This window comes from Sander lucioperca, chromosome 14 (genome assembly GCF_008315115.2).
Source record: "Sander lucioperca isolate FBNREF2018 chromosome 14, SLUC_FBN_1.2, whole genome shotgun sequence".
In the NCBI taxonomy this organism is placed as follows: Eukaryota; Metazoa; Chordata; class Actinopteri; order Perciformes; family Percidae; genus Sander; species Sander lucioperca.
Genome location: NC_050186.1, coordinates 22,247,837 through 22,259,979, shown reverse-complemented (window position 1 = coordinate 22,259,979; position 12,143 = coordinate 22,247,837). Strand labels below are relative to the sequence as shown.

General features: G+C 42.0%; 1 protein-coding gene across 4 annotated transcripts in view; it reads left to right on the top strand.

The window, feature by feature from the left end:
* The first annotated feature begins 215 nt into the window (after nt 1–215).
* Nucleotides 216–12,143, top strand: part of col11a2 (collagen, type XI, alpha 2) — a 54,296-nt gene continuing 42,368 nt past the window's right edge. For 3 of the 4 annotated variants that reach the window (XM_031295544.2, XM_035991355.1, XM_031295543.2), the window contains exon 1: nt 217–720. In XM_031295544.2, coding sequence (XP_031151404.1) covers nt 603–720 — 118 coding nt within the window. In that variant the 5' untranslated portion in view covers nt 217–602. Of the gene's footprint in view, nt 721–12,143 lie in introns of all 4 variants that reach the window. The other variant, XM_035991354.1, reaches the window with a different exon arrangement.

The following is a 12,143-nucleotide window of genomic DNA, read 5'->3' as shown; positions in this document are numbered from 1 at the left end:
ACTCTAGTTCATAATCTCCACAAAGACGTTCCTCCTTACACGTAGATCAGCATATATGCCCAGGGCGCAATTACGCACGCCCTCTCTCTCCCTCTCTCCTTTTGCCATTCTCTCTCTCTCTTTCTCTCTCTCTCTCTCTCTCTCTCTCTCTCTCTCTCTCTCCCCCCACACACACACATGTTCTCACTCTTCGTGGGAGTAAGTGTGTAAGTAAAGAAGGGAAGAGGGAAAGAGAGAGAAGGGAGAGAGAGCGTGATTCCAGGTCTCTCTCTGCTGCTCTCTCCACTTTGGGTACTCGTACCCAGTCTGACTCAATGGGGCTTTAGCACTAAGGGGTTAAACGTTAAAATAAAAGATATTTATTCACCCCAAACCCCCTTTAGTGTTTAGGTTTTGTGCATTAAGATAGACATACATAGGTCACTCATTAAGGAAAGTCTCCGGGAGAGAGGCAGAGACGTCTCCAGAGGCGTGCCTTTTTGTCTGTTGCCTCGCAGAAGGGTCAGTCGGGTCCCTCTCGTCGGCTGGCTTTCTGTGAGCGGATAACTTCCACCATATCCTACATTTACAGCTCAACCAGGCCGGCAAACTACTGCAACACTATGGATACCGGAGATTGTCCCTTCCGTAAGAAACGGAGACCATGGCGCATGGACTTCGCATCCTTTGCCTTGGTAATCGTGGCGCTCGCCGTGTGCCAAACGACCGTGGTTCGGGCAGGTAAGATGGGTTCTCTTATTAACAGTTTTGATGTTTATTGTGCTTGTTAAACGAGACTTGGTCGTATCCCCATCTTTAGTGGGTTTTTTTTCGTTTAAGGCGACTTTACTCTTCGCTGTCTGGATTTATTGTGCGTAATGAATGTATACCTCATCCATTATCGGACACGTGCGCACCTGCGTGCTTTTTTACATTTTATCTAAGAAATGTGGTCAAGTCGACAATGTCCAACAGCAATGGACCCACACTGTCCTAATATCCTATCTAAATAGTGTTTGTTTGGTTTTTTTTGCGTCGATACCTGCATATTGTATCTCAGCTTATGTTCTGCTTATTTTCTGTCAAATTCTTAAAGCATCCCAGGACGACTTGTATTTTCTGACTGGTTCCTAAAGGCCTTATGTGACTGTGACATTGTACCGACCATTTGGTAATTGACAGAAGTTAGATGGGAAATACGAATAAGTGATGCGATGGAAATCTAAGTGTCCGATAATTGAGCTATTTTAGGCGCTGTGTCTCTAAAGGTCCATCCCATAAAACAAATGAAGAATAAATCTGATTGTTTTTTTTGTGTTTGTATTGAAAAAAGTTATTTTTTTTATCGGGTAGCTGAATTCTCGCTATAGCCTTAACAACTCTGTCCGATAATGGACACTCTGTCACTATCAGCCACTGGCCATAGAGTAGAGGCGTTATAAAAGCACATTAATTGCTTTTTGCTGCAGGAAAACATACACACGCGTTATTACGTTTTCAACAAAAGTTTTTTTTTTGTCGCTTCTTTGGACATCATTTCCTCGACTGTCCCTCTGTGGGTGTGCATTGCATGCAGCCTGCTAACAGGTGTCACCTCGCCAAATATTGCGAATAGAGGCTGAGCTCAATCTTTCAGGTGCTGTTTTGTCATTTTGAACAACTTGTCTGCTGCTGACTTTATCTTTTATTATTTTCCTATACATTCTGTTTCACTTCTAAGGAGCCCGTTTGGTTTTAACAGGATGGGGCTCATTTTGCGAACTTCTGTGGCCCGTTATCCGCAGGGGGGCATGGGGTAGGACGGTGCAAAGAGCTGCTTCACTCGCTTTTGGGGAGGTTTTGTCGACTAAACATCCCGTTTATGAACTTTTTACTATGATTTTTTTGTCTCCTGAATTGCAACTGAACATTGGTCTGTGAGTAAACTGGGCTGTGGATACAGGCTGTTGGCTGAATGTTTACCAGCTCAGCCTGTGCACCAGTCCATCCATCACTGCCTATGGTTGTGCAGGGAGGAGGGATTTCTGTAGGACGTTTGTGGGATGTGACCATAAGCATTCGTGGAAAGTTGATTTAGCGTTTTTTCCCCATTGAAGAACAACATTCTATGTTTGTATTCCTTATAACAAATAGGTAGAATCATATTAAGAAGCCATTTGGGTTTGATTGCGAACATTTTCCCAGTCGGAATGTATCAGTATTATTTTACTTTAAGGTTTTACGTTCTTGTCCTCCCCCCCTCACTCCCATGGTTGTATTATATTTCACTCCGCGCAGTTTAGATCAGTTCGCCTAAAAGGAATGATCTGTATGCGCTGCAGTTCCCTGACGGACCTCTAGTCGTCTTGAGTTATTTTTAACACAGAGTCTCCATTGATTCACCTGAGTCCAGATCACTTCTGATCTGACTGAAGACTCTTGATGCGGAATGGCACGCGCCAAGGAAATAAATAAAATTAAAGAGCAGTGCATGAATGATTAATTTTTTGAAGTGCAACACGACTTTAATGGTGATGTTTGAATATATGCTGTCAGGTTTTAGGCTAATTAACATTTTAAGTTATGATATCGCTCAGTGGATCTGAGCATATGTTTTGTAACTATTGTTAGGCTATATGATAAGCGAAGTTTGGCTCCTTTGGCTGAGACACACCATGCAGATTATGATCAGAAACACGAAAGCAGGTTTGCTTTACACAATGTTTTTTTTTTTAGAGAGAAATAAATTCGCTTTAAGTTTCAGTGGACAGGTGGATCAATGGCTCTTCATTCTTCGTTTGTAGAACTTGCTGGGACAGTTTACGGACCAAGGGGGCTTTTGTAACATAAATTGCCCTCCTCCAGTGTATTCTTTGGCCCCGTTTCCAATTTCAGATTGCGAGAGGCGATTGCACCTTCCCGTCGTCTCCCGTGTGTATTTTGGAGGCGGAAGCCTGAGACATTTTTTGCTTTTTTTATGAATAGGTTATTATGCGGCGGAGCAGCTCGCTCACAGGGGTTTGGGAGTGAAAGCAACCAGTGTCTCCGTGTCTATGTGCGCTTTGTACAGTTCTGTTTGTGCATATGCGTCTGTAAGCTATGGATGTTTTTTTCGCAGTTCAGGGTGTGGAAATGTATACCACATCAATGTGAATGTGCCTCTGTGTGCTACACCTCGTGCAGATTGTATATCTCATGTTAAAGGATGCTTATAGACGCTGTGCGCGCGGACGCGTTCGTTGGCTTTCAGAAAAGCATTTTAATCACCTGACCCTGTGATATTGTCAGTGACGCAAATACAACACTCCTTTTACCTGTTAGCGCGTGCTTGCTCTTTGCGTGCACACGCATGCAGCGTCCCTTGGGCGCTCACAGTGGAGTTGGCCAGATGCGCTGGGCCACTGCGCGGTGCGACAGTTTGCGCGCTCCCGTGCTCGCAATGTGGTGCCGCATCACAGATGTTGGTGTAAACTATAACAGCGCCCCACCCAAGCAGTGAGCGACCGATTTAGAGAAGAAAGCGGTCAGGCTCTTTCATGTTTATTCTCTCTTCCCAGAGAGAATGAAGACTAGAAAAACGGGAGGAGGGATGGATGAGGCTCCCAGAGAGCAGTAGGCCTAGAAAGGCATGAAAGCAGAGTTGTGTTCAAAGGAGGAGAAAATCAGAGGGCAATATTTTCTTGACATGGATGTTCCTCAACCTCATTTCAAAGCAGAGCGCTCCTCAATGGGCAGTCTGTCTGAGTTTGGCTAAACATAACTTAACCCCACTCTCTCTCTCTCTCTCTCTCTCTCTCTCTCTCTCTCTCTCTCTCTCTCTCTCTGCTGGTGAATGGAGCTACTATGTGTGGCGGAGGAGCAGGCTTTTGACAGCTCATTCCTGTGACTGTATGGAAGTGTGTGGTATTTCAGGCTTCTGTTGCTAACATGTGACCCAGTCGGGCAGCTTTAACCTTGTCCCTTTGGTTTTTCCTTTGCTTTGTCATCATTTTCCCATGAGCCCTGTGGCTCTGGTGATCCACATCCATTCTGTGTCCTTTTTGTTTATCCATGTGTCCAGTTTGATCATTTAGTACTGGCTAGTCAGATGCCTTTTCCCCATCAGATTGCGTTGCACATATTTCTCATCACTTAGATGAAGAACTATGAGCCGTAACCAATAAGATTGAACTTTTCAGCCATGTAGTCATCAAATAATTTTGGTGGGTGGGAATTGGCAGTTGACTTTTTAACTTATTAATCAACTGACTTCCTTCTGCAAAATTAGATTTGGTTGATGCAGAAAGACTTTGCATATCACTAAACATTCAGCTGGCTGACCAGACTTTTTTTTTGCCAGGCAGAGCTTATACTCTCATTCTGCATTTACATTCTGCCTCCTTTGCCAAGATTGACAAACCACACTGCAGCCATAGCTCAACCCTAAACTTAACCATGAGTAATGTAAGATTGCTACGTTGGTGGTGGAACACCATGCCTGGAAGGACAGGCTGCATAGGCCTCTGAATTCGGGGCAAAAATGTCCCTTCTCTCAAAGTGTTCCATTTTATTTTCTTAATGCTGGTTAGCATATCATTATTGTCATCCAGTTTCCAGACTATTAACAAAGTGGACAGCTGAGTATGTGCACACTGGCACAGCTTTAGGCTCAGTTTACTGATGCCTATAAAATAGATTAGTTTGAGTGGGAATTTATATTACTGACATTTCCTTTTCACATTCAGCACTTCTCTGTGTAACTGCTGGTTTGAAGCCTACAAAAATGAACTCTTCCTTTTCAGAACTGCTGTTGAGAGGCTTAAGTATCTTTTTGACCAGGAGACTGTGATTGTACGCTAGACACACTCACCAACCCTCTCAGTCTGTCAATGGCCTCAACCACAGATACATTGATTAATCATTTGCATGGACAGATAAGACCCAGACTGTGGCTGTAAAATCAAAACACACAGAAGTCAAAGCTAAGATACACATTAACTTCTTCTGAGGCCTTGGTTCCAAACCATAACATCCCCTCAAACTGGGAACTTGTAAAAAGCCTTTCTCAGTCAAGACCACATTAGCACTGCAGACTTCAGGGAACACAGTGAGTAGAAGATAGATCTTCCTTCCTTCTTGGTTTCAAAGGTGATGATTTAGTGTTATGTGGATAGTTAGGCATCGTTCCTCCAAGGCATTCTGTTTCAGCAGAAGATGTACAAGGACGGCAGGATAGTGTGCCAACTTTATAATGACAGGCTGCCTGTATAGGATGCTATTCCCAGTCACTGTTATTTTGCTGCTTCTAGGAAGTCAGTGTAAGAGGGTGCGGAGACCAGCGGTGTGCTTTTGCATGTAATGTTAATGTACATCTCTTTTCCAGACATCAATACAGTTTATCCATTTGAAAATAGTTTTAAATGTTGGTTTAAGTTGTTTGCTTGAAATAGGATGAGCGGAAAGTTCCACAATTTAGTCTATCGTATATTAGAAGACAAAAGAGGGTTTAATATATATATTTCACTATTTATGTGGGACTATCTGAAGTGGCCTAATGTATCTATCCCCAATTATCCAATAATATAAGTAGCATACAACATTTCTTTATTCTTTTTCCATACCTGTTTTTTTCTGATTAGGCTCACAAGCAGCCTGTAGCCTATCCCAGCATGCATTGGGATGAAGTTACAGGGGGAAAAGGAAAAATGTATTTGCCAGCAAAAGCAACCCAATCATTGCACCCTGCAAGTAATGCCAACCTAGCTGTTTACTGTGCTCTTACTAACCTTCAGATATGGATTAATCATTCTAACTATGCAATGGACATTCATTAATAAGTGTTGGTGGTATTAGTGCAGCAACCCAAACAGATATTCAGTGAAAGGACAACAGGATTTCTATCTATTTTACACAGCGTAGTTTTCAGATATTTGATTTTGCATCTCCTACTATCCCACCATCTCCTCACACTTGTTTTTCCAGCTAAATTACACCTCTAAAGATCCCTGGAATGTAGTGTAGATTTCTGATGTGGGGATTTCCAACACTAAAAAGGTGTAGCTATAGACAGCGATAATGATTATTATGTGATGCAGGAGGCCCACTGCTGTTACACTTCTGTTTATTATAAGTCAGACTTGTCAACTCTGGCTAGACTATGAGATAAATGTAGGTTTTCAGAAACCATTGATAACTGTTATTAAATATATATAAATATATTGGCAGGAGTTTATAAAACATGTCATAAAAACTTTGTGGGATATCATTTTTGTTTTGCTGTAAAATGGTCCAGTTCGTGGAATCTCAACTATTGGTAGCTTTACATCAATTATAATGTCAGCAGTAAAATGTGATATCAGTTGAACCTAAACAAAGTTACAGTGACGCTGTGTAACAGCTAAACTAAGTGCAATCAGAGCTGAGCTGTGCAGTCTGGCCATTCAGCACAGGCACATCAATGGGTTTCTAATTTGTGCCGTCGCTGACTGTCTGCCCTATGTGATCGTACGGTACAGAGAACCACTGACTGTCTCCTGGTCAGGGCCCTGTGGTCCCATGTAGGCCTTGTGGTGTCAGTATCCACCCTCAGGTCCAAACTAAGACTGTGGCCTCCAGCCCTGAAACCACACGAGACTCCAGCATAATACACGTTGGCAGCATAAGCGCAGCACACACAGAGACTGGCACAGACTACATAATGGTATACAGGGGACAGTAGAAGGTTTGGGCATATGCTGGCAGCAGCTCCTCAATGGAGGGAATGATAAAAGGCTGCGACACAGTTAATGTTGGCACAGAACCGTAGTGACGGATAAACCACACGGAGGGAATGTGGAATTCATTAGTATTGACCCTATAAAATGAAGGCAGAACGAGGCAGGTGTAAAAAGCTAAAAGCATGATAAAAAGCTCAAGTATTGATCTTGTAGCAAAAAAGAATACTCTTGTAATAGATAAGTTCTTTGACTATGATAAAGGATTAAACCTGAAATACAGGTTTGGTGTTTATATACTATGTGAATTGATGGCATGCTTAGTTTCACTGTGAGATGAATAATGTTCCACTTTCCTTTAAGTTTTGTGTCCTTTCTAAAAGCTACCCCCAACAAGTAAAACCAACTTGCATATATTCAGCAATCTTTAGACTTTTCAAGTTCTCTGTTCTTGTAGAAAGTGCCTGCAACATTCTTTAAGATTGCTGTGTTGATGTGGGGACAACAGAGATGCTGTTAGATTCTATTCAAAAATGGTGTTTGACAGTTTTTTCCACTAGAATTAACTCGCTAGAGTTTCGGAATCTCTTCTCTCTTCAGTAACACTGCTGTCTGCATACTTTACTTTGATTATTTTACTCAGTTTTTAAGACTTTTTATGCAATGTAGACATTGTAATTATCATCATTAATGGAAATTCCTCATTATATGCAGCACCGTTTGTGTTTGAATTGCTCAAGTTGTTATTTCATTTTTATATTCCAATCTGTTTTGAACTTCCGACTTTATCCTTGTGTTGTTCTTTTACTCTGAAATCATTCATGTTTTGTATTTGCTATTGAGTCCTCTGGTATTACGGGGTGGACTCATTGAAACATCTGTGATGGCAGGATCACCTCACTGTCATTATGCTCCCACTCCCCTTTCCTCTCACACCTAGGTCAGGATTTACCTACAGTACTTTCATATAACACAAAGAATAGTTATGTATTGGTCTTTTTCCTTTCAGAGCAGCTGCCCAGCCACTGTCATATGGCTACATGATAATTAACACCACACTGACAAACCAAACTCTTTATTTATACCATATACATAATGTAAAGTACTCATAATGGATTTTCTGTCTGGGTACACAAGGCATTATAAATACATCGTAACTACAGAGCACCATGTTGAAAATTATAACCTACAGTAGCTTATACGCCTAGCCGTCGTGGTCAGCTGGGTGGATGGGGACACAGCTGGTGATTGAGAAACAACTGGAGTTTAGATTATGCTTTTCAGTTTTAAAATGTGTTTTATATTTAACTTTTTGTAATGTATGATGCTTTCTGGAGATCTTATGTTCATGTTTTTCTCATCTCAGGCCCCTGAAAAGAGCCACTGGCGGCATCTTTGTTTATTCTTGAAAATGCCAGGAGACTCAACTATTGAGACAGAAAATTTGGTGGTCAGATAAATTTGTGCATCCATGTGTGTTAATCTGTGGTCAATATTGCACTTCCCTCTTGCCCTGTGTGTCTTAACACTGTGGTCGTTGTGTAAAGGTGAGAGGTGAGGGGTCAACATGTCAGCTGGAGTGTGTGTCTGGTATTTTGCACAGCTGTACTAAAAGAAGAAAGGGCACACACACACACACACACACACACACACACACACGCACACATGCACACTTAGAAATAGTTACACAGAGCATCTAAGGCAGGAAGCCCAGGAGAGGAAATAAAGGTTTTCAGTTGTCACCTCACACAAGCATGAAGTAGTATGATGACCCCGGGCTCAGGGTTCGAGATGGCTGTGAGTGTTCATGCCATATACTCAGGTTTCAACATAGAAGCATATTCATAATATTTAAATCACCCAGAATTCTCTTTTTTTTAATTTTTTTGAGCTTGACCTGAGTGTCCTCTGCCTCTGACTCAATGCATGTTGTGATAGGCCCCAGTCCTAAATAATAATCAAGTATAAAAAAAAAAGGATGGCATATATATGGAATATGATAATTATATGCGACCCATCACAGGAGTCTATTATTCCTATTATTTTAGGAATTTGGAGTTGTTCAGTGTTTCATGTTGGCTTTATGAGAAACCCAACAAGCTGAATTCCTTTACTGTGCAAACTCTCTTGACCAGTGTTTCTCAGCTGATGGGTCGTGTGCATGCAGGGGTCTAATCTGTGTGTCCAGACAGAAGAGGTGTGTGTGTGATCTGTTAGTCGAGTCGTTTACCCTGTTAGCTGACAGAATATACAGACTCTGCTTAATAGTTACTTGTTCAGTAAGCATTAGCATTGCTTTTCTCACACTCCTGTGAGTGAGTCTATATGCATAGTGTGTGTGTGTGTGTGTGTGTGTGTGTGTGTGTGTGTGTGTGTGTGTGTGTGTGTGTGTGTGTGTGTGTTCAAGCCTTTCAACAGAGTCTGACTGTATGCTCTGTTAACAGTGAAGCCTGTCACCAAGTTAATTAAATCTCTTTGAGCTCCATCTAGTGGCGGCTGAGGTGTACTACAGTAATACAAACGGTGCTGAAAAGTATTGCAGTTTTAGCAGCACACCTCATCTTACAGTGTGCCTGCCAACCTGGGTATCACATGTGTTTTCTATCAGGTTGTATTAAGCTGGTGGTCTGCATGTTTGGTAATTTGTGGATGTGTGGAACTGAGTGGGTTAGAGTATAACAGTGATATGGTTGTTTCAGCCCTGGGGCACCTGCACATTTACCACAGTGCTACTTTATACACCAAACAGCATATCATTATTTCAGATTATTTAACATCCCTTTCAGGGATTTACCTACTAGACACTGAATCAAAATATTTTGCCTAAGAAATTATTTTGGGTTCAGTGAAGTCAAGCCATGGTGTTTCTAAATGTCTGACATGTTGGTATTTATTGAGCCTCAGCTTCATATTGTAGCATCATTACTTTATTAAAGCACTATTTAATGTTCTATCAGTGCCATTTTAACTGAAAATGGCCTTTTTCATTTCAGTCAGTGCAGCTGTCAGTCGGGCTAACTGTACAGGCTACTGTAATCTTTACCTACAGCGGCGGTTGTAACTGCCCTCACGTGCCTGGGAGCCCTGTTTCCTGTCTTAATGACAGCAGTGTGTAATTGGCCCGCATTTACATCAAAAGGCTGCAGCCATCTGTGAGCGCTTATGGTAAGAAAGACCGATGGAGTGGGAAGAGGGAGAGGAAAGAAAGTAAAGAGAGAGTTTGTTTCCCTGGCTTTCTGTTTTTCTACCTTGTCTAGTTTCATATTTGCCACTCCTCGTCTCACAAGGTGTGTTGGTGCAGTTTTCCCTGCCTGGGCTGTGTGAGGCTATGTACCTCTGTGGCCCCGTGTGTTATTTTTGTGGGTGTGTTTTTGTCGTGATTGTGGTCCTCCAGGCAGGAAGGGCCCCGGCTGCAGATGTGAGCTGGGCAGGCAGCGGGGAACAGAGCGGCACATTGTACTGGGGGTACTGGGGGAGCTCAGGCTGCAATCTGATCCAGTATCCTGCCATCACAGAACCACGCTGTCTACTGTCACTGCCCGACCCCCCCAAAATACACACACACATACACTCCACCGTTGCCTGAACCGCTCTCTCCCTCCTCCTTCCTCTCTCTGCCCTCCCTCCTTTTAACCCTCGACCGTTTTCTCATTCCCAGCATTCCTGTGCAGATGTGCAAAAGTCTTGAAAAGCATGGAAAACAAATTCAATGTCGCTTAGGTATTGGAAAATTTGAAAAGTTTGGAAATTGCACAGAAAGTCTGGGGGAAAAAGACAACCTTATTGTTTTCCTGTCCCTTGATAAAGATTCCTGATCATTTTGAATGTTACAACATGTCATGAACTAACTTACTTATGAAAATCTACAAGTCCACTAAAGACACTGACATCTGGGAAAACAGTTTTTTTCCCCTCTTCTTCATATGTGTCTTCATTTCTGTTTTCACCTGTCTCACTTTTCCACTTTCACTGACTAATCTCTGTTCATTTTCGCCTTCTTAGGGAGGTTTCTGGTTTGGATGGTTCATGTAGCATCATGATATCACTCAATCTAACTCAAGCTTTCCGTCCTCCTTACATATGGCTTATAAATCCTTCTCTTTTTCGCCTCCTTCCTCACTTCATGTCTTCCTCTTACCCCCCCCTTCTCTTCCTCTTTCTCTCCCTGGTGTAGAGTGACGTTAATGGACTGTGGTCTAGACACCCTGAGGCAATATCAATGCACCATTTGCTCTGTCTGACTAAATATTACCATCTGTGGGCCCATTTGACTAACTGTTGACTCTGAGACACTAGGTGTCACCTAAACACAAGTACCACTGATGGGATCAGTGTGAGTGTTAGGACAAACACAAGGAAACAGAGCATCATAAGTGGCTGTGATAACTTTGACGAGAAGAGTCGGCAGATTAATGTTAATGTGCGTGCATGAACTATCATTTAATTTTTGATGGACAGCTGTGCCTCCAGCTGACACACTGTAGTTAAATAAGAGTGGTGCATAAGCTGCATCCATCTGTGGCTTTGCACTTAACAGCTCCTTACTGTACCAGTAGGTGATATATTTAGCAATAGTGGCCCAAGTGGGGATGGGCTCCCTCATTGTGTTAGTGCCATGCTGTTCCATGATCTGTTGTACTTTTAAAACATGCGGAGGTGTGCATGATTACATAATTTCTGCGTACATATAATAATAGTTGATTAATGTACATATACATCCAAACGTGTAATTATACAGACTGCATCGCAGGAGGGCTTGGTTGTTATCTTTTCATCAGAGTTGTAGTTTTTATACAGGCAATGCATCACTGCCACCATAAGTTTATTATGGGAAGTGCCACAGCAGGGCTGGCTGTAAATGAATTTAATTGGCCGTTAAAAGCAAAGTTGGCTCTCTGGTGCACCTCAAACACAGGAAGGCTAGCCAAAAGTGAGGGAGGATAATGGAGTTCAGGAAAATGTGAATACTGGGTGTTGTTGCACAACGTAACTTTATAGTTGCCTCACTTCAAAACCATAGGGACCCATCAAGGTGTTCTAACTGTCTAAGATAGATTTTATAATTTCATACGATTTGGGTTCTCAGGATGCAAAGTATTTTTAAAGTGTATGCAAGCCTTCTGTTTTCAAACCTTGGCAGAATTTGTGTCATGCATATTTGTCATTCCACTTGAATTAGACAGCAGGGTACACAGCAGCTCGGCATCTTGGGAGAAGTTAAAAAAACGTGTAGCATGCAGAGGTGAAATAACAAAAATTATTATTTCAACAGAAACACGTTGAACAACCAATTTTTAAAGAATGTAAAATGTAATGTCTACTGTGGTGAAATTAGTGCTGACATGAGTGTCAAACTAACTGTAAATTATGTTTAAGATTATCAGTTCATTCAATATGTTTGCTTCTAAAACAGTAAGACTTTAGAGGGCATGGAGCTAACACTGACCATTGAACATCAAGTAGCACTTCTTTTTTTAATAGATGCATATAGCG